The 22,910-nt window shown below is 38.3% G+C and overlaps 1 protein-coding gene across 4 annotated transcripts in view; it reads right to left on the bottom strand.

Annotated features, from left to right (window-relative positions):
- Window positions 1-1,423: 1,423 nt before the first annotated feature.
- Window positions 1,424-22,910, bottom strand: part of ARAP2 (ArfGAP with RhoGAP domain, ankyrin repeat and PH domain 2) — a 137,285-nt gene continuing 115,798 nt past the window's right edge. For 2 of the 4 annotated variants that reach the window (XM_054203474.1, XM_054203473.1), the window contains 5 exons: window positions 18,849-18,931; window positions 17,440-17,475; window positions 16,895-16,958; window positions 11,458-11,589; window positions 1,424-4,913 (listed from right to left, as the gene is read on the bottom strand). In XM_054203474.1, coding sequence (XP_054059449.1) covers window positions 4,560-4,913; window positions 11,458-11,589; window positions 16,895-16,958; window positions 17,440-17,475; window positions 18,849-18,931 — 669 coding nt within the window. In that variant the 3' untranslated portion in view covers window positions 1,424-4,559. Of the gene's footprint in view, window positions 4,914-11,457; window positions 11,590-16,894; window positions 16,959-17,439; window positions 17,476-18,278; window positions 18,932-22,910 lie in introns of those variants that run through there. The other 2 variants (XM_054203475.1, XR_008466694.1) reach the window with 2 other exon arrangements.

Here is a 22,910-nt window from a genome sequence, read left to right as displayed (position 1 = left end):
CACATACATAGTTCAGGTTTCCTAATGTAAGTTATTGAAACTGCAGATGTGCCTTAAGTGGGCCAAACTGAATGTATTTTTTAGAGCATGCTATACTCACAAAAAGGACTTAAGTCAGTATTACTATTATTTTTTTTTTTTTTTTAAATAATTTTCCATTTGGACTCAGGCAGAACTGAAGTTGTTCTAATTTGGATGCCAGCAACAGTCTGATAACAGATTCTCTACCACTGAAACAGCTTGCAATGGAAAACAGCGTTTAAAACACAGAAAGGTGATTATGACAGGGCAGGCTCATAAAAAAGTGTCTCAGCCAGTGAGAGATGTAGCCCTTACCTCCTGACTCCTGCAGGCACACCACCACCATCCCCAGCAGGGCGTGTAAATTTTTTCCCCAGACTCCATAACTTGAGATGTGGAGCTGGTTGTAGGCTAGCAGCACCCATAGGATCACGAACTGTGCCAGCACCTTATCAGGGGAGAGAAGAATCATAGCAGTGAGATAAAATACCCAGAACTTTTACCCTCTGATAAACCTGTATCTGCAGAGCAATCCAAAACTACCCCCATTGTGAGAGCAGAAGGCACCCCAGGGGTGCCTCTGGCAGACAGAGCCAGTGGCATCCTAAAAACTCGCTTTAGACACAACATCCCTGATCTCTTCACAACGAAGAAACAAAAATCAAGGATATGGCCAAGCCCTCCTCGTTACCTGAAGAAATCTTTGGAGGTATCCTTCCCCCACCGGATAGATTCTTGGATAACATTTGCAAAACCGTAAGGTTTCAACCCGAGTCACACAGTAAAGGTAAGCTCTGCATGAACACGCTGTACATCTCAGCTGGTCGAGTCAACCCCACACTAAAGCAGCCTCTGCTGAGGCACAAAACCTATTAGCCTAAAATAGTATCTCAGAAAAACATCTGCTTCAAAGAAAAATTCCAAAGTAGTAGCCAATAGTCAGCTCAACTAAAGGGAGAAAAAAAAAAACAACCCGAAGAGATTCCAGCTTGTATTTTTCTTCAGGTTTTGGGTTTCTCTCCCCCATCCTAAAAAATGTGAAAAAAACTACACAAACAGAATACAGGGATTATTTTAAAACAAATAGTATAAACAATGCTTACATGTCAGCTTTACGCCTATGATGGCTGCAGAAGTCTAACAAGTTAAAGATGAACCTGAGATTTACTGAGACTTTAAAGCCTAGTCTTCCCACTGTCATAAGCCAACACATAAAATACCCAAGTCTCATTTAACTTCATTTTGCAGATCAGCAAGTAAACACTTACCTGGTTATTCCATAGCTTTTGTATGGAAAGACATACAGAAATCTCTTTCTTTAAAAAAAAAACCCAAACAACAAAACAAACCACGATTTTTATTGACTAAACTTTTTTTTTCTGAAAGAAATCCATCGCCTATTTTAGAGAAATAGCATTTTTCAAATAATTAGCACTTATTCTCTGAAAATTACACTTCCTTTAACATTCAACAACACGGCACAGGAACAATAAAAGATCAGCAGCCATTAAGGTATTGCAACAAAACACATTTATTCTGCAGGTCTTAAATCAGTCTGAAATGTGTAGTGCAACAATGACATGTCCGATAATTGGTCCAAAACTTTGATACCTATTTGAAATAATTCATTGCAAATTTAATTTCTATTTTCCCAAATAAATTTCCCTTGAGTTAACACTGTCACCATTCAGTGTATCTCTGTGGATGTGTACATAACTGTATGCACATATACACATACATATAGCATATGTCCATATATACACGTACACAACCAAATTTAAATATATTTTAATAAACATCTTTGTTTCTTTATTTTTTAGGGCCTTTTAACAGCACCCATACAGATATTTTATCTGTGATATGCTTCTGAAACAGAACAAATGTTTCTGTAGTCCTTAGATCCAATAAAAATGCACAAAATATTTTCTTCACGGACATATTCACTTCAATGCACAAAGCCCCTTCCATTGCTCCATTTATTCCATTAGTGTAGGGGCTTAAATGATGCATGAGGCTTTCAGCAGTGAGGTGAATGTCATTTTAAAGAACCCAATAAAAAGATAAACAATACAGCAACCATAACTCAATACTGAAAAACATTTGCAAATAAAAGTACAACTGTAAACAGTACATTCAGGTCCAGCCTCAGAAAGAAAGTAAAGTAATTTCTCCTGATGGCATTAGGCCCCAATTCAAATCAGCATTTAGAAATGTGCTTATTAACATGAAGCACCGGCTTTAGTCGATACAATTTAAGTTCAGGCTTATATGCTTTCTTGAGCCAGGGCCTCAATGATTAGAAGAGGCTCAATTACAAATTAAAAGTAGCAAAAGAGTCAATAGTGCACTGGGAAAATTAAAATCTACAAACTCGTTTCAGATTTAACAACTGGTCAAATACGGTAAGTGCAAAGTCTGAAAGACAAAACCTGCTTTGTCAGTGCTACATTCCAGAAGAATAAATACAAAACACTATAAAATATCTGAGTTTGATCTCATGTTCCCTGTACTTCCTAGCAGAGTTGCCAGATATATTATTTGAGTAATTTGTCCAATTTCTTCAATCAAACAAATTATTTTTCCAATTAAGCTGCTCAATGCAATCAAGAATAGAAGTAAATGATATGAGAAATGTTACAGCACCTGTGACTACCGAAAATAGAAGAGGGGATAAGTGAGCACACTGCTTCTCCATGGGAAGAAATTCAGTAGCAACATAAAGCATCCTCAAAACTATCTATTAATAAAAATAAAATGCCATCGATACTGATTAAATTGATTTTTTTCTCTGAAATTTTAAGGAATTAAGAGACTAAAACAATTTCCAATAAAGAAGAAATAGTTTAAAATTCTCTCTTCTACCCTAAGAGGTCTGGACAATTCCAATCAAACTTGAGGAACACTAAAAGGCATCAGAGTAAGTTCTTAAAGCACCAGTGAAAATTGGTGGCAGAGCGGCGATTCAGACCACAAAAGGGACAGCAGCAAAATAAGGCAGAGGCTGTTACTAATGCCTCCCCTGAAGCAAAAGTGCAGTGTCAGCTCATTATCTCTTTGTTCTGTCAGTCCTGCAGCTTATCCAGACAGCATCTGCAACACCTGGAAACAGCCTCAGCACAGCGGTGCCTTTCGCCCATCCAGCTGTTGCAGGACAAAGTGAAAACTGGGATATGCCATGAGAGAGGGAGGAGGCTATCCCACGCGTAAGTGAAGACAAGATCCACAAAAGGACTGAAAAAAACCCAAATAATTTTATTGCTCACATAGGTTTTGTTTTGAAGCCAGATTCTGATTTTTAAATTTAAGGAACTCAGGGCTTAAAAAAACAAAGTAGCTGGAGGGTTGTACATCATATTTCTTCAAACACTGCTACCTACATACTCAGAATGCAGCAAATGAGGTCACTGAGGCTGCTGTCTCACCCTTGGGACCTCTCCTCACACTCAGAAGGGCTGCGCCACAACTGCAGCACAAGCATTTCCTAGTCCCTGGCAAACAGCGTCCTGTTCACTTTGTCCTCATGGTAAAGGGAGGGGTTCACCTCCTCACCCATTTAGTAACCGGCACTTCTTAATTGAGTGAGTTAGTACCCTCCTGATAGATATCTTTGTGTCGGGACCATTTTTTTCTCAAGGAAATTAATTTCTTAATGTGAATATTATTAAATATTCCATCAGATGCCAGCAACTTTGTCAGGACCAAGCAAGCTCTATTCCAACAGTGATAGAAAAGTCTGCCTTTGTCACCCCAAGCTGACCAAGGTCTGTTTATAAAATTGCTTCAGCCTGCTGAGCAAAAAAGAGATCATGTTAGTCTTCCAATTCATATACCCTTTTAAATTAGACGTTGCTTTGAAGACTTCTTTTTGTCATCTTCAGTATTCTCTCTCATTGCTTAGATGTCATAATCAGATATACATCATATAGACACAGTTTTGAGATACAAGAACTAATATGAAGTCTTATCTACTCCATACCTCTCCCTTTTGATGCTTTCACATACTGCTCAGTCAGAGGACAAATCTATGGAAGCAGATACTGATTTCATTCTTAAATACAAAAAACCCTAAAAACAACCACCATGCAGAAAGCAGAAGTTACTCATTTCTATAGTGTTAGACAATTAAAAATATTATAGGCCAACAGTGTGAATTCCAGTGTAGATCTCATCTTCCTTCCAAAAATCTCTCTCCAGTACTTACAGAATGGTACAGGATATAAACGGAGCAAAAGCTTTTGATAGTGCTTAGAATTACTATATCAAACAAAATCTGCAACAAAAAATAATAGACAAAACCCCTGGTGTCATTGCACTGCACAGGAAAACTTCCAAATTTCAGGAGATTTACATAATCAGTTCTCAGTTCAATCTTAAATTACGACATGTGGCCCACACATATACAAAATCAACAGCTGCATATAAACAAATTATATTTCCTCTGCACTGTACAAACTACGCACATCAATAAAGGCTACTTTTGCCGAGAAAATACACACACACGGATATATATACATATATAAAATTTCAGACTCGGGAAATCAGCTGGAGGTTTCATCATGAAATGCTCTGTTCTTCTGCAGCACTGTATTTAGTTCCTGAATCACATTTGATGGCAATTTTTTATCTAATTCCAAAGTATTTTTGTTTGTTTTGTTCTTGTTTTTCTTCAGTGCCTTATGTGGTCTTTGGTGTAGGTCAGTCACCCCTGCACCTCCATCCCCAACAGAGATCAAGCTTCGATGTGTTTTTGCATGATTTCGCACTTTCTCCTCCTTCCGTTCCAAACATTGTGCCACAATAGATGCTTTTTCTTTCAAGTTTTTTCTTTCTTCGAGAAAGTCATTTTCATGATGCTCACCCAATTTTGGTTTCCCAGACTGCAGTTCTATATTCTGAGCAAACAAGCAAAAAGAAATAAGAACACTCACATTAACACAATATTCAATAATATTTAGATTGCAATTTTTGCTCATTAGTTTCACATAACAGTTTAAAAGAAAAATCAATTTTACTCAAGAGCTGAGACAGCACAGTTAATAGTTTTAAATTCCCACAATTTGTGCTATTATCATTTAGTAAGCATTTTTATTGAGCATATTTTCTCAATTAGCGATACTTCTGAAAATTACATAAATCTTTCAATTAAATGTACGACGACAATGAAGACATTCATTTTCATATATTCGCAATTTGATTTTTTGTTCTACCACAGCAGACTAAATTTTAATGTTTTACAGCACATCCATGTACTCTTAAAAACTCAGAATCCTTAAATCAAATGAATATAACTGAGAATGTTGCAATTTTGATAATTTAATGACTGAGCTACTGGAATATACAAAAGATAATTTTACATGATGACATAAACATTTTCAGCAGCTGTTCAGTACTACCTGATAAATTATAAAGACTCTCTGCCTTTTCAAATTTTGGCTAGAGATGTTAAGTAACATACTGGGAACTCAGATAAAAGAACAAACTGATGGCAACAGAACTGTTCCATATTGGTGGGCTGTTTTCAAGTTCTTAAGCGGTAGGAAATGAAAGGTAGATCAAATGCTGCATCTAAATTTGCAACTGGTGTGGCCCATTAGAAAAACATCTGTACAGTGAAAGAAAAGTGCTGAGAATCTGACATCCACACTAACACTATTTCAGGGCTGTTGCCTTCTTTTTTTTTTTTTTTTTTTTTTTTTAATACATTTCAGATCAGCTTTAGCTTTCTCCTACTGGCAGAAGGACTATTTTTGGCTGCAGAGCATTAGATATGCTCCTGCAGAATATCTTCACCGTCAGTTTCATCTGAAAGCAATCCAAGTTCACATGCTCCAGAACCACTCCACAATACAAAGCAAAACACAGTAAATGGGAACAACTGGGAGATTTGCTCCTGAAGTGCACTCCTGATCCTAACTAGAGCACTCACGTAGAAGTATCTAAACTAGTTTCTCTCTAGTGTTTGAATATTTTTTCATGCTTGCTTTAACATATGTCATAGAATCATAGAACTGACTAGGTTGGAAGGGACCTTTCAGATCATCTAGTTCAACCATCAACCTGACACTGACAAAAAACATCACTAAACCATACCCCTAAGCACTATGTCTACCCGTCTTTTAAATACCTCCAGGGATGATGACTCACCTACTTCCTTGGGCAGCCTGTTCCCTTTCAGTGAAAAAAATTTTCCTAATATCCAGTCTAAACCTCCTCTGGTGCAACTTGAAACTGTTTCCTCTTGTCCCATCACCTGTTACTTGGGAGAAGAGACCGACCCCCACCTCCCTACACCCTGTAGAGAGCGATAAGGTCTCCCCTCAGCCTCCTCTTCTCCAGGCTGAACACCCCCAGCTCCCTCAGCCGCTCCTCATAAGGCTTGTGCTCCAGACCCCTCACCAGCTTCGTTGCCCTTCTCTGGACCCACTCCAGCACCTCAATGTCTTTCTTGTGGTGAGGGGCCCAAAACTGGACACAGCACTCGCGGTGGGGCCTCACCAGTGCCGAGTACAGGGGGACAATCACTTCCTTAGTCCTACTCACCACACTGTTCCTAATACAGGCCAGGGTGCTGTTGGCCTTCTTGGCCACCCGGACACACTGCTGGCTCATATTCAGCCGGCAGTCGACCAACACCCCCAGGTCCTTTTCTGCCAGGCAGCTCTCCAGCCACTCTGCCCCAATCCTGTAGCGCTGCGTGGGGTTGTTGTGACCCAAGTGCGGGACCTGGCACTTGGCCGTGCTGAACCTCACACCATTGGCCTCGGCCCATCGATCCAGCCTGTACAGATCCCTCTGTAGAGCCTTCCTACCCTCAAGCAGGTCAACACTCCCACCTAACTTGGTGTCATCTGCAAACCTACTGAGGGTGCACTCAATCCCCTCGTCCAGATCATTGATAAAGATATTAAACAGAACTGGCCCCAATATCGAGCCCTAGGGAACACCACTCGTGACTGGCCGCCAACTGGATTTAGCTCCATTCACCAACACTCTCTGGGCCCGGCCCATATATGAAGTATCAAGATTCCATGAGACAACTTCCTCATATGCTACGGACAAATAACTCCATAAAAATCCATCCAAACTGAAAAAGTGCCACACAGGAAAGACAAAAGAACCAAAGTCTCCCTCAGCTTTGAGTATCTTCTAGTAGACAACAAAGATATCATACGTGAAAGAAGAATTCCAAGATCTCATTTTCTTCGAGAACTATAAGGCTCTTCCACAAAAGGAATGATCCGCCTACTGCCACACCAATTGAGCAGACAGAATACAGTAAATTCCTCTACCATTCTTATGTGTCTTATAAGTTGTAAAGTGACATTTCTTTCTTCATGAGGACAGCAAACATAAGCCCATTACAAAAAATGAATGTTGATGCAGCAAATTAGTTGCTGTGTAGGAAGAAAAACAGTATATATTAAATGAGTTTACATTGAAGACATCTAAGCTATAAACTCTAAATTTGTGCAGTCTCTTGAAATTTAACCTGAGCTACCATCTGTTCAATAATAAAAGAAACAAACATTTGGGTGATATAAATCACAATTTTTAAATGGGCAGATAAAGGGGTGATTTTATTGATATCACTTTTAGCATTAAGGAGGCTAGTATTTCTATTTGCATTTACCAAGAATAAAAACTACTCAGTAATAACAAAGCACTAGTGGCCATGATATGCAAAAAAAAAAAATCCAGTCCCAGAACAACAATGCCGGCAAGAGTTCATACTGCTACATGGGTTACCACTGGTGTGTGCTGTGGAGTAGATTTTAGCTTGCCTGAAGACTGAAATTCTACTCCCATCAGTAACAACTGCTATCAGTTTAGAATCTCCTGCTATCACCTAAGCCAGCAAGAAGCATCCTAATATTCAACATGTACAGCTATATTCGGTGATAAGAAGTTCAAGGCAACTGAGGAACTGTCCGAATGACTCATTGAGTGTGGGGAGTTCTGTTCTGCCAAATATTTGAAAAAGCTATAAATTTCCTTTTAAAATAATTTCTTTCCATTTAAAATAATGTTCCTGCATGAACACGAAAACAGTGAGATTATCACCAGTGATTCATATTCAATTAATAAAATAATAATAAAAGGACCATCTGTGATAATATACATACAATATGTGAAATGTAAATTGTCATGCAGTACCTTTCAGAAAACACAGTAACACACTCCAAGCTACTCAGTGTTACTCAGCAAACTAAGATATGAATTACTCGTGAAATTCAGTCAGGAGCAACAATCTTCTGTTTACAGATTTTTTTACATTACATATCGATTTTGCATATTTTGAGAAGAAAAATACCAACTATATTTCTTAAATCAATATAGTTCTGCGAAACTGGCTATAGCAGGAGCCCTTTATATAATGAAAGTAGGAACAGATCAAATACAGCACTCAAATTTAAAGGTTGCTTACTTCTCTGGAACAGCCCCTTAACACAAAGTACTACTCAACATTTTGAACTTTTAAAGTAGATTCAGTACATATATATATATAGGAATCCTAGTTCCCAGACATTTGAATTGTAAGAATATTCAATTGATAGAGCCAAGTATCAAATTGCTGTTGTTCAAATTGCAGCACTAACAGTTACAAACAGCTTCCCTTATAAATATCAAAATGATGTGTGAACAAAACTGCAACATCAAATTTCTTAATGTTATTTCTTAGTATTTGATCCACTACCCCGTTAGTCACATGCTATAGATTACACTGCTTTTCTCCTAGTAACGCCTAATGTAAAGCAACTATTTCATGTTAGAAGCAGCTGTTTGCCTCTAAATTTCAGCCCCTTCATCAAGTAATTAATGAATAAATTGATAATATGATATGCATTTAACTACATTTTTCCTTTTTCTGCACATTGCCAGCAAAAAAAATATGGGGCAACTCTATTTGTATTCTCCATTATCCCTGTGACATACCGTTCCTTTCAAAATGCTACACAGGTATAACCTATTATAAGTCAGTAAGGTATTTGACCATGGCTTGAAACAAAGGTAAAGTTTTTCCTCATTCCTCAATCTTCACGTATTTTGAAATAAAATTACAGGCTTACCGCAGATATGCAGCAATGTGTTTCTAGTTCAGTTAAATGATTCTATATGAGAAATGTGCGTATTTTAAATACATATTCCACATATGCAACAAGTGGTGCAGAAATAACGGAAATCTTTTGATTCTATTTGTTATTAGAAGGATTCTTAGTTATACAGCGTTTTCAAGCTTTCTGTATTATATATTTATCTTGTCAGCACACAATGAAATTCCTTCCAATAATGGGAAAAAAAGAAGACATTCAATGTAGACTTTTTAGCATGAAACATTAATATTAAACTTGTTGGTTTCTGGGCATCTTTGAGTTGTTTTTTTTATTTGTTTGTTTGTTTGGGTTTTTTGGGGGTTTTTTTGGTTTTTTTTTCTTTTTTTCTTCCCCCACTTATCTTCACAGCACAAAGATCTCACTTTTTCCACTGTTTGGAAAGCTTTCAGTCTCTTTTCCTGCCTGTATGAAGATAACTTTGATCACATTTCTATTACAAGGTGATGCATTGATCTGTAAATAGACCTCCATTTTTCATAGGCCAACATTTTTCAGAAAATGCTTGCTCCTGTTATTACTCTCTAATGCTTTAAAATGGAGATATTTTTGCTTGTTGGAGAAGTATTAAAAATCCATGGAAAGACTCAAGGCATGGTCTCCAATTGGGTATCTATTGCTTTACTGACTACACTGCTGTACAATACTTCTCCTTAACAAGCTGTATCACACACTTACTTTCTACTGCTATTTTACTGTTCATTCCAGTTTTGGCTTTCCAGGTAAAAAAAAGTTAGTTTTTATTTTACATCATATAATTTTGTGTGGACTTTCCTAAAGTATGCAAATATCGTTGGCATAAAGCTTCTCTAGATGTAGTCACGGCATAAACAGTGAAGACCAAAATCTTCTACTTTTAAGTTTAAATGTGGACTTCCTCAAAGTTGCAGTGTACAAAACATTAGAGTACTTTCTGATGAAGCACATTATCAACAAAAATAAAAAAAAATAAATATAATTCCAGTACTATAAGGTATTAGGGATTTCAAATCATGAGTCTCAAAATCCAATACAACCTTTATCCTAGAATATCTGAATTTGTAGCCGTCTCAAAGTATTAGAGATCTCAACTGTACCTGCATAAAGGACAGGTAGGAGACATACTTAAGGGTTATGAAGTTTTTTGAATGACAAGACCTATGATTTACTTTCATCAAGAAACTTTAAAAATGCAAACATTAGAAGGAACTTATTAAAGATTTGCAAAAATACTCTCTGAGAGAAGACCGAAACGAAAAGACAAATTAAACAAACCAGGAAAACCATAATTGCATTCACACTGTATTACACTCATTCGGTAAGGTAGAGAAGAAATGCCTGAAGAAAGTATAACAAAAGAAAGATGGAGTTGCCTTTTAGATAAAGCACTACCTCTACATTTGCTTTTGGTTCGCTATGGAAGAGAGTCAAGCTTCGTCAATCTGTGCCTGAACCACTGTCTGTCTAAGTGACGATAACACATACCCATTACCTACCTCCCTTCAAAATCTTCTAAAACAAGCAAGAAATAATACTGCATTGAGCCAAAGGACCAAGCTGTTTTGTTTTAGCACTTATTCTCTGCTGCATTTAGATTAGTTACCACTATTTTTCCCGAGCAGAATAGTGGCCCCATTACCACTGCTTCTTCTCAGATAGAAGTAAGGCAAACAAGTCCTTCCCACAGGCATCAGTATTTCTGAGGACAACAGAAATTCATCTCAAGCTACTATGATGAGGCTGAGGCATATCATTAGTGCACGTAATGTAGCAACACAGCTCAGTCTCTGCAAAGAGTTGCAACTAAACCGTCTTGTTCTTCATTGAGACTAATAATATTACAGTTTAAATGCATCATACTTAGTTCCATCTGAGCTTTTGCATTACATTCACAGACCTAACTAAAACAGTGCAGTTATTTTAGACAGAAAAAAAGATATGGTAAAAGATACAGTAAAATAAAACTGCATGCAAGACAGTTTTCAAGGACCTTAATTAAAATAAAACTGTAATAAAGTGCACTGTAATAATGTGCATTATATTTCCAGATAAAAGTCCTATTTACTTGTACCAAAAAGTCATTGCTCAAAAAAACACCAAACACAAATAAAAATCCACTATTGATTTACTGAACAGCCAAAGAGGTGACACAAGTTTAGATCACAACAGTTTTTTACATTAATTTGTCCTAACTGTTCCTGTAATGACAAAACAATTAGAAGGACATTGGTAATAAGAGCATCTACATCTTATAGTTATCCAGATCTAGAGAGTTCAGTATTACTGGGCTATTTAGAAGTACAGCGTTGTGGCTAGAAGTTCTACACCAAGTTTAAACCCCACTTACTTTTGTACTCCCTCTGGTTTTACAAGCGTTCTTCTCTTGTTGAATGGGAATTAGTGGTAAGCCTCCGACCTTTGGACTTTTAGTTATAGACTGTTTTCTTGCCTTTCCAGCAGGTGGCCATATATCTGCATGCTGAAGAACAAAATGATTCCTTATTTTTAGTGCAGAATTTCATAAAAACACAACATTCTTTTGTACGTAAAACACTCTCAGAAAAAGCGATCTACTGCACAAGATCATGCCCTCCTCTTGTGGGATGAGGGGGAAAACACTATGGTGCTTGAAATTATGTTAATATTTTCTAAGTGCTTCACAATATTGAGTGAACGGAACCAAAATGTCTCTATACAATTTTCATGTATCATATATCTTCCCTTATTATTATTATTCCAATTATCTTCTAAGAATAGAAAATATCATCTAACAAGACACGCACATTTACTTGATTTGTAATTTCAAAATTCCACATGTTTTCAGGAGTCCCAACAATTTTTTCTGAAACAAAATAAAATGACCCCAATTTGCAACAAGTGTTTCGAAATGTGTATTAATAATTTAGATGAAAATCATTGCTTAACCTACAATAACAACATGCGTTATCCAAAAGGAAATGGCTTGACATTCTGAATGCTCCAAAAACACAATCTACAAATAAACAGATTTGGTTTTGATAATAGTATTTGCTTTAGCTCTACTGAAACAGAATGTACAAGGCCTACAGAAGAATAGTTTCTAAAGCTTGGAGATGAGTGAATGAAGTTAATCAGTACAACTCCATGGGAAATTGGCAGAGCTGCAGAGAGACCCTAATGAGAGCTGAGAATGCTTCATGTAAATATTGGCAAAATACTAATCCAAGGCATGAGTTATAATAAATGGGAAATAAGAAATTCTGCCTGAACTTCAGAAAAAAAAAAACCAAACAAAAACCAGATCTTTTTTTACTGTGGGACTAATTAAACACTGGAACAAATTGCCCAGAAAGGCTGTGGAGTCTCCAGTTATTCAAACCTGACCGGACACAGCCCTGAGCAACTTGCTCTAGCTGACCCTGCTTTGAACAGGGGATTTGGCTATATCCTCAGAGGGGATCTAGAACCTAAACAATTCTGTGACACAGTTCACATCTGTAATAGTTTTCTTTTCACAGGTGTCAGGATCTTCAGTGTCCTTAATTTTTTTTAAATGGTATTCAATCTTCTAAATCCTTGAAGTAAGAACTCTCTTCAGGACTGTATACAAAAATCCAGTTGTGGAGTTGTGATCATACTTGCAGATGGTCTGCAAGTAAAACCAGTGTTACTGTTAAACAGCCATCAGAATCAGTGATTATTGAGTTAGAATAGCAGTCTAGAAATCAGAAGCCCCAATTCCAAATTTAGAAAAAAGTATTTTATAGATTCACATACTCTTTATGGAGTAAAAAATTCTCCCTCGTGGTGCTGACCAGGGTGATGTAAAGCCTGTTGTAAGAGTTCTCCCCAGTGAGCATTAAGAACATATTCTTCCAATGAAACACTGAGAAGGTATCTGAAAGAGCAGGTCTTGCCAACCAAAATCAGGTTATTGGGGACCAAGATACAAGAAACAGGTGCAATTCAGAAAGTGACTGAGAAACTTTAAGTCAGTTTCTGAAGGAAACTGCCTCCCTTAATTCTCAGCAAGCTTAAGGAAACTATCCCTGCCAGTTAAGCAGCCTGATTTCCCTTTTGTGTCTCTAACATTTCTTAAAATAGAACTCGGGAAAGTACATCAGAAATACTAGCAACATATTAGGCCACATAATAAATGTATTTATTCATAGTTTTGACCTATCTGCTCAACTGCACCTCATGGTAATATAATGTGCCTCTCTCTAGTTGATCAAAGGCAATGGAACTGGAAGAATATTATTGTGTCCATCTGCATATCAATTAATCACTTCCAACTGTATGCTATGTATGCTATTAAGTGATTTTGTATAAAACTGTTACAGAATTCAAGAATCAAGTTTCAGCCATACTTTTCAGGATGATTTTGCACAGAACTGAAAGAAACAATGGTCCTCCTTCAAAGCCTCTTAGTATTTACCAGCCTGAAGTACGAGATTAATAACCTCTGGGTTAACTTGACTTTCTGTATCAAAAGTATTCCTGTTACGAGATTACAGTGGTACCTACACTTTGCCATTTATATTCTCTGCATTATTGGTACTACAGGAATAAACATTAACAGAAAACAGGGCGGGGGGAAATATCAATAGTACAACTATCTTACTGATATTAATTACCGATGAAGTCTTATTCTGCTCAAGCACAGAGGAGCACAGTAACATAGATTTATCTCCCTCCTAATTGCACTGGATCATTAAATGTCAACGTCTTAACACTTCAAGACCTACTTTACAGTATTTTTCTATTTGTAATCCAAGCTGTCAAATAATATGCGCTGCCTGCAGTCTCTCTAACATAAAGGTGTTCAAATACTGTGATAACAGATAAGGTAAAAGACAAGCTATCTTCCCTAAAGATGGCCTCCATTTGAAAATTCTGACTAGAAATAACCGCAGTTAACATTTACAGTTTTCTGGTTTAGAAAAGGAATAACGTGATAATAATTGTCTGTTGCTGCATGATACAATACATCTGGAGATCTTATAGTAAGCTTTAGTAATGTGAGCTGTTGCATTCTCAAGGGGATTTTCACTGTAAATTACATTTAAAGCAATAGATTGTAATAAGAACAATCCAGCAAATCTGCATCGTTAGCACTTAATTTCTGATATAATTCAAAGATTGACAAATTTACTGATGTCCAGAATGTCCTGGATGTAAATATATGTAAAAATATAATGTAAAAATACCCTCCAAACCACAAAAAAACCCGCCAAAAGACCAAAAAAACAAACCAAACCCCCCTCCCAATGTAGCTCATTCGTACTGCTAATTCATTGTTCTGTACATTCATTGGAATGAAGTTTTAAAAATACAATAGTATTAATTCATAGCAATTTTTTTTAAAAAATGCATGTGATTAACATTTTTTTTTAGAAAAAGTATCCTGAACATTGAGCAATGTCTCGCAGTTTTTTATCCATATTTTCAGAGGAACGTTCTACATACCACGCTACCTGATCAGAATCCTAATAGACTGCCCTTCTTTTGATTTTACGTCAAAAGGACTTCAACAGTTACCAAGCTTGTATGAGTTATTTCTAAGTAGCCTATATCAATAACCTCAGAGCCTATTTGTTGTGACACCACTTATGTTATGCCCATGAGATGTATGCCAGGACCAGTGGCTGTTTCCATAGAAACTACAATAGTTACTTCAGTTAAGGGAGCTGAAAAAGACAAAAATTTGGAAGTCTTACTTACAAGGCATGCGTTATACTTCTAGCACTACTATCTATGAAGGTCAGATTCTGTTTTAGAAAGCCTCTAAGAAGTATGTATTGCAACAGTCTTGTGCCTAGTCTGCTTTATGTAATATGTAAAGCTCACAGGTAATCATAAATCTGGTGATGTTTATTCACAGTGATATTCCCCAAAGTTCCTTGAACGTCAAGGGAAAGACAAGAAAAATCTGACACAAATACAAAACCTTTTTAAAACCTTAAACTACGTTCCAGTCTCCTGTCAGGTTAAATTCTTCCCATCTCTCTTACTCCCCCTTCCTCCTATGTAAATATTAAACTTCATTTGCAAGGATGTGTTATATGGCACTCAAATATACGCCCTCCTTACAATCTTCTGCTTGCTACTAGATTACTTAATTTAGGATTATGCCTATCCAACATAATGAATTGCCAGTGTTAATTGAGTTAACCTGGATATCAGAGAAATACAGCTGTATTGAATCATAGAATAGCAGGTTGGAAGGGACATCAAGGATCATCTGGTGAAACCTTTCTCGGCAAAAGCACGGTCTAGACAAGATGGCCCAGCACCCTGACCAGCTGAATCTTAAAAGTGTACAATGATGGGAAATCCACCACTTCCCAGGGGACATTATTCCCATGGCTGATAGTTCTCATGGGGAAAATTTTTCCTCTTGTGTCCAATCGGAATCTCCCCAGGAGTAACCTGTACTCATTACCCATTGTCTTTTCCATGTGACTCCTTGTAAAAAGGGAGTCTCCATCTTCTTTGTAGCCACCCTTTAAATACTGGAACATGGTGATTAGGTGTCCCTAAACCTTCTTTTCTCAAGGCTGAACAAACCCAATTCTCTCAGCCTTTCCTCATACCGAAGGCTTCCTAGTCCTTTCATCATCTTGCTGGCCCTCCTCTGGATCCTGTCCACGTCTTTTTTGTATAGCGGGGACCAAAACTGAACACAGTGTTCCAGGTGTGACCTGAAAAGCACTGAGTAGAGTGGAATAACGACTTCTTTATCTCTGCTGGTGATGCCCTTGTTGAGGCAACCAAGCATCCTGTGGGCTTTCTTTGCCACAGCAGCACACTCTTCACTCAGATCGAGCTTGTTGTCCACCACAACCTCCAGGTCCATTTCCACAGAGCTGCTCCCCAGTCAGGTAGATCCCAGCCTGTACTGCACTCCTGGGTTATGTTTTCCCAGTTGCAAGACCTTACACTTGTCCTTGTTGAACTTCATAAGGTTCCTTGTTAGCCCACTCTTCCAGCCTATCCAGGTCTTCCTGCAGGATGGCTCTCCCTTCCAAAGTGTCTGCTTCCCCGCTCAGTTTGGTGTCATCAGCAAACTTCACCAGAGTATGCTTGATCCCATCATCCAGATCACTTATGAAGATATTAAACAGGGTTGGGCCTGGGGGACCCGACCTGTGCCAGGCTGACAGTTTGAACAGGAGCTATTTACCACCACCCTCGGGGTGCGGCCAGTCAGCCAGTTCCCCCCCACTGCACAGACCACTTGTCTGGACCATGACACATCAGTTTCTCCAAAAGCAGGCTGTGGGGAGCCCTATCGAAAGCCTTGGAGCTGTACTGGCACAGCTGTTCAACAGGGCTAGTTCACACCACTACGTTTTTAAACAGGACACCCTTCTTTTATGACTACTTTGCATCCAGCACCCAAACTAGCAGGCAGAGAAACAGCACTCAGGCATTGTGGCACACAGACACACCTTTTGCCCAGAATTTCACCCGGAAGAGGTTTATTACTGCATAGGAAATGAGTTGTCTTTCCTCAACCAGCTTCTCTACAACACACGAAGAAAAAAAAAAAACGATGCCAGAATGTACCGTTCTTCTCCCTTACTCTCAAAGCACTCAGCTTTCATATGAAAATGACATTATAAATAATAGTCTTCATAGACTAAGATCCATCTTTTTGCAGTTTTATTACATTGAGTATTCCAGGAACTTTAATGGCATTGTAACTTTATCGGTAACATATCCATAACACATACGTATCTTTGTTTAATGGGATTTTCGTAACAGCAGTAAAAGTTACATTTCTTTGATCAGATTAGTACCTGTGCAGTAAAAATGCTGATCATCCACTCCATCTGCACATCTTGTCCATCACAACATATATACCTAGAATGCAATATATAATTAACAAGAAAAACTCCTGTTGCAGTTTAATATATTAAAGAATAGGCTTCTAAAGAACTTCAAACAGTGCTTACATTCATTTATGAATGCTCTCTATATTTGTTATTAATGCTCCCATAAAAAGTAAGGAAATATAAATACTTCAAATTATCACTTTACCCTACTTTGAAGATAATGCATGTGCTTCACTTAAAGCATCTGCATAGGTTTAAAATCTGTCATTCTAAATGTATGAAAATAATTTCCTTTATGGCCACGGAAGGGAGACAAACACCTAACCCCCCAAAATTACCAAAACATATGAATTAAGAATGTTTAGTTAATTAAGAAAAACACAGCAAAAAGTCAGCATTCAAGCAAAATAATGCCCATTTGTTTTCAAACACTCTTACTTTGAAATTGAACATTTCAACAAATGTTAAACACGGAAGTTAAACTAGTCATGTGTCTCGTGTTTACCTACCACTGGTGCTTTTCAGAAAATACTGCAAGTCCCCAGCTGAAACAAATAAAATTTTCAAAATTTAGTTCCAGAAACTCAAGACAGGGACATATTCCTCAAAGTGCTGAGATCCATTATCTTTATATAGTGCTTTTAAGTGGAAAAAAAATTCACAAAGTCTAATTGTGTACTGCAAATCTAGAATGAAATGGTGGGTTTGATGATGGATTTTGCTCATTTTCTCACAGTTGATTCACAGGTAATGAACATTCTGTTCTGGACAGAGGGTTATAGCCAAGCCCGGCAGATGATTGCTAACTACTTTGGCTGTGGCTGTACTTTATGAAAGCTGCTGGAAGTCAAACAGCTAAGATGGCGCCCAGCAAAGAGTCCACTACCCTGTGGAAGTCACAGAGGGAAGAGAGGTAGGCTTGCGCTATAAACCGAAGGAATCACACAAGTCTACAGAGATTTAAAAATTGCTGGGGGGGGGGGGGGGGAAGAGGTAGTAGGTGCACAATGAAAACTCTGAGGTGAAAAAAACACAGACGCTCCTGGAGATCCAGGAGAGCTTTTGAAAGCAGACTGAAAATAAACCTCTAGGAAAGAACTTACCTGCAAAGACTCATTTACATAATCTTTTTTATTCCTATTTTGGACTAATCTCCTACTCATTCTGCACTTAAAAAAAAAAACAAACAAAACCAACCCACCAACTTTTTCTCTAACAGAACTAAGCTTTGAAATTTACAGATCTTTTGGGGGTGTTTTGATGTGCCAACTGAAAAGGAAAAGTTCAAGCAGATCTGTTTAAAGGCTACAGCCAACTTAGAATCACCTTGGGATAGGATCCTATGTACCTTGTCTCAGCGTCTCAAAGCTTTGACCAAACAAGAAACATCTGAGAAAAAAAGGTGTCATTTTTTGCTGCTCTTTTCCAGGGACATAGTCACTGATGTTTGTAAAGGGCACTGTAGTCTTCTGCTAGAAGAAGAAACATCAAGACAACAAGGATCCTGAAAAAGGAAAATCCTCTACTGAACAACAGGACCGTCACTAAAGGTCATGACAAGGTTTTCTCTTCTCTCTTTTTTCTTGGTCCAAAGAAGGTGTGCCCACCAATGAAATGTAGGATGCATACTACAAAACTAAGTGAGCTAGCAGCAAACGTATCCACAAGAGATAATACACTTAAGATTAAGAAAAGCCAATCAATAAAGTAATTTCCTAGCACAGAAGAGTTAACACGGAACTCAAAACCAGAGACAGAAACAGAACAAATAATATTATAGAGGGTAATTTAATTCAGGATACTTCAATTGGCTTCTTGACTTTTCCTTGTTCCACAATGTTTTACGTTCCCCTTTCTTGACGACATTACAAGTACTTTGCTGCAAAGTGTTTAAACTTATTTTCTTTTCTACTCTTACTTTGTTGGTGGCTTCATTTTCTTTTTCACTCCAAGATAAAGCTTCAGGGAATTGACAGGCAACACTTTTTCAGGTTTGCTAGCCTGCAAATAAAATAATATTTTAATTATTATATCAGGAATGTGCAAAATATAAAATGTCACATGTCTATCTTCACAGTTAGGCTTCTTCCATGGGCTGCACCCCTCTTCTCTCACAAATCATTAGGCTTTTTCTCTTTCTTTCCCATTAACAAAGTGTGACAATCACAATTACTGGAAGCAGACTAATTAAGAACTTGAGGTCATCATGAAGTTACAAAACTGTAACACAACTGGAATAATGAAGATGTGGTGGTAAAATTCACAAAACTGGAGTGCTGTAATGTATGGACATAAGCTCTTCAAGAGAGACGGTCAGGGAAGATAAGGATCGAGGTTAAGAATAGGTTAAGAATTCTGTTAAAGAACCTATTCTATGGGATGGACAACATCATGGTGAGCATTGGCTTCAGATCACCCAATCAGAATGAAAAAAAAAGCAGATTAAGCCTTTAAAAAACCCAAGGAAGTCTCTGGATAACAGATCCTGACTCTTATGGGGCAGGGGATGGGGAAGGCAGGGCTTTGCTCTCCCTGGTGTCTTCTGGGAGGGCAACACAGTGGGACACAAGCAATCCAGCTGATTTTTGGAGAGTGTCAGGGATAACTTCCTGATACCAGTACTGGATGGGCCAACAAGGAGTGATGCACAGCTAGATCTGCTATTCACAGACAAGGAAGAACCGGTCAGGGATGTGATAATCAATCGTAGCATTGGTCATAGTTACCACGAAATAGCAGAGCTCAAGATCATGAGGGTACAAAAGGTGACAAGTTAGAGGACAGATCACAGAGATTAGAAGACCAACATTTGACTTATTTAAGGAACTGATAGGTGGGTGTCCATGGGAAAAGGCAAGTCTGAAGCATAAGGGAACTCAGGAAAGTTGGTAGGTCTTTAAGGACAACATTCTCCAAGAACAAGAACAGTTCATCCCAATTCTTAGGAAAATGAGTAGATTTATCAGGAGACAAGCCCAGGCAAACACGTAGCTCATGATGAAGTTCCAATGCAGACAAAGGCAGTATACAGGAGGTGGAAGCCGGGAGACGTGATGAAGGAAAAAATTTAGAAACCCTGCCCAGGACATGCAGATACTGTGTCAGGAAAGCCAAAGCTCATTTGGAATTGAGACCTGCTATGAACATTAAGGGCAACAGGAAGAGCTTCTACACTGGTACCTTAGTAATAAAAGGGTGAACAAGGGAAAACGTAGACCCAATGCTGAACATGGAGGGTGAGTTAGCAACAGCAGACACAGGTGAGGCTAAGGTAACTCAGTATCTCCTTTGTGTCATCCTTCACACCAGCAAGGTCTCCTAGGCCTCTACACTGACAGGGTTCAAGGAGGAGAATAACAACTGCACCAGAGGAGCACTGAAATGAGCCAGGAAGGACCTGAGAGAATTTAAGTCATGCAAGTCCATTGGATCAGACAGGCTTCATCCAAGGGTTCTGACTGTACTGGCTGACATCCTTGAAAGGCTGCTCTGTGTCATCTTGGAAGTGTCAGAGATTAGGGGCAACTGTTGGTAACTGGTAAAAGGAAAACATTGCATCCATCCTCAAGAAAGGCTGAAAAGATGACTTGAAGAACTAGTTGCCTGCCAGCCTCATTTCAGTCCCTGGGAAATCCTGGAGTGAGTTTTCTTGGAGCACGTTTCTGAACATGTGGAAGAGAAGGTACTACTGGAAACATGCAGCATGACCAACATGATTGATTTCTACAATAAAATGACTGGATTTGCGGCGGAGGGGAGAGTAGTGGGTGTCATTTACACCTGCTTTACAAGGCTTCTCACACTGTGTCCCACAATATGCTTCTACCCAAGCTGGGATGGTACAGTCTGTATGGGTGGACATCTGTATCAGTAAAAAGCTAGTTGCACGATCACACTCAGAGCGTGACAGTTAATCAGACATACTCTAACTGCAGACCTATGACAAGGGGAGTGCTGCAAGGGTCTATCCTGGGACCTGTCCTTTTTAACATCTTCATCAATGACCTGGAGGAGTCAATCATCAAGTTGCACAACAACCCAGAGGACCAGTCAATACGTTTGGGGGCAGGGATGACTTCCAGAGGGGCGTATATAGGACAAAGAAATGGGCAAACAGGAACCTTAGTAAACTCAACAGTGATAAATACCAAGTCCTGCACCAGGGAAGGAAAATAACCCTGCAATGACACAGACTGGGGAGCAGTTCTGCTGAGAAGGACCTGGGGATGCTGGTAGATGGCAAGCTGGGCATGAGCCAGCAGTGTGTCCTGTCAGCAAAGGTGGTCTCCTAGCAGAAGCACAGCTGGTAGGTTCAAGAGAATGATTTTCCCCTTCTCCTCAGCACTTGTGAGACTGCATCTGCAGTCCTGTATCCAGTTTTGTGTCCCCAGTAGAAAAAACAATCAATAATCAGGACTGAATTCAGCAGAAGCCCATCAAACTGGCTGGGGGGGCTGGAGCACTTGCTGACCTAACAGCTGCCCCCCAGCCACTACAGGAAAGTTATCAAGAAGACCGAGTGAGGCTCTTCACATCGTGAGAGGATGACTAGATAGAAGGAGAAACTTTTTCCCATGAGGACATTCAGGTATTGCAAAAGGCTGCCCAGAGAGGTTGTGCAATCTCCATCCTCAGGGATTTTAAAGACTTAACTGCATCAATCCCTGAGCAACCTGTTCTGACCTCTGTTGCTAGCCCTGCTGTGAACAGGAAGCTGGACTAGAGATCTGAGGTTACTTCCTTCCTTGTTCCTTCTTGAACAAACTACCTTCAGCCAACCTACAACAGACATATACCCACACTAGCTATGCGAACTGAACGTGCCTGTAGGATGAAATGATGAAAGGCAATAATAAAATTCTCACGTACACTATAATACTACAGAACACAGTAACACCTCTTCAATACTTTTAGGTCAAGTGCTTTAGCTTTCTATTTACAAAAAAAAAAAACCAAACCAAACACTTAACAAATCTTATAATCCCAATACATAAAGCTACTCCACGGTGTTTACTGTTCTGTATTCTCAGTTTCTCCCTCTACAGTTTTCAATTTCTAACACTCCAGTGCGGGGGAAAAAGAGACAGAATCTGAGATGGCATAAACATTTAAGAAAACAAAACAGAAAACGACACAACAGTTTTATAGTTGGTCTTCTTGTGTAACTTCTCACTCAAACCAATGGTACTGTCAGGAAGAAAAAACAACCCTACAAAACATACTATTTAGTTAAACAACAGTATATTTCTCACAAAAGCGTACCTTAAGGAAGCCATTTGTCTGTGTGTGAGCTTATCTCTTAATGACAGTACATTAAAGTGGTATGCTATTTCAGTCCATTAGCACAATATTGTAATTTAACATATAGTATCATGGAAACTTATCACTTTTTTGATAATTGCTCTTGAACAATAGAAAAACTTAACAGAATGTATCTCCACCTGCATATACAAATTTAATTTGCTGTTAATGAGAATTTATAAATTAATTAGTACATCCAGTCTTATTAAATACAATTTTCCATCTGCAATGTCAAGGTTTCCTACTAAAAATGACTAAAATTAAACCAAGATTATTTGTGGCAGATTAACACCTCAAAAACCCACAAACGAATACCAAACCAAACTGGTCTACACCGTTCTGTCAGAACAGTATTTCCATTTGGTTTTTTAGAAAACAAATATAAGGCCATTTAAAAGTAACGCTGTTCAAAACTCCACCTGAGTTGGGAATTTAATGTTTTATAAAACAGAATGGCTTAAAAAAGCAGGTTGTAAAGTAGTACAACAATCCTATCATAAACTCTTTCCAAGATACTAATTAAGGTTTTACGGGCATATTAATTTATGCTCACATATGTGCCAATTTGAGTTTTAGCACTAAATTATGAGACACTATTTTTGACATTCTGGGGTCATTCTAATTAAGATTATATCCACAGTATCACAAGAAGTAACAATATTTCTTTTGCATTAGCTTA

This window comes from Rissa tridactyla, chromosome 5 (genome assembly GCF_028500815.1).
Source record: "Rissa tridactyla isolate bRisTri1 chromosome 5, bRisTri1.patW.cur.20221130, whole genome shotgun sequence".
In the NCBI taxonomy this organism is placed as follows: Eukaryota; Metazoa; Chordata; class Aves; order Charadriiformes; family Laridae; genus Rissa; species Rissa tridactyla.
Note: the sequence above shows the minus strand (reverse complement) of the source record. Positions and strands in the feature narration are given on the sequence as shown.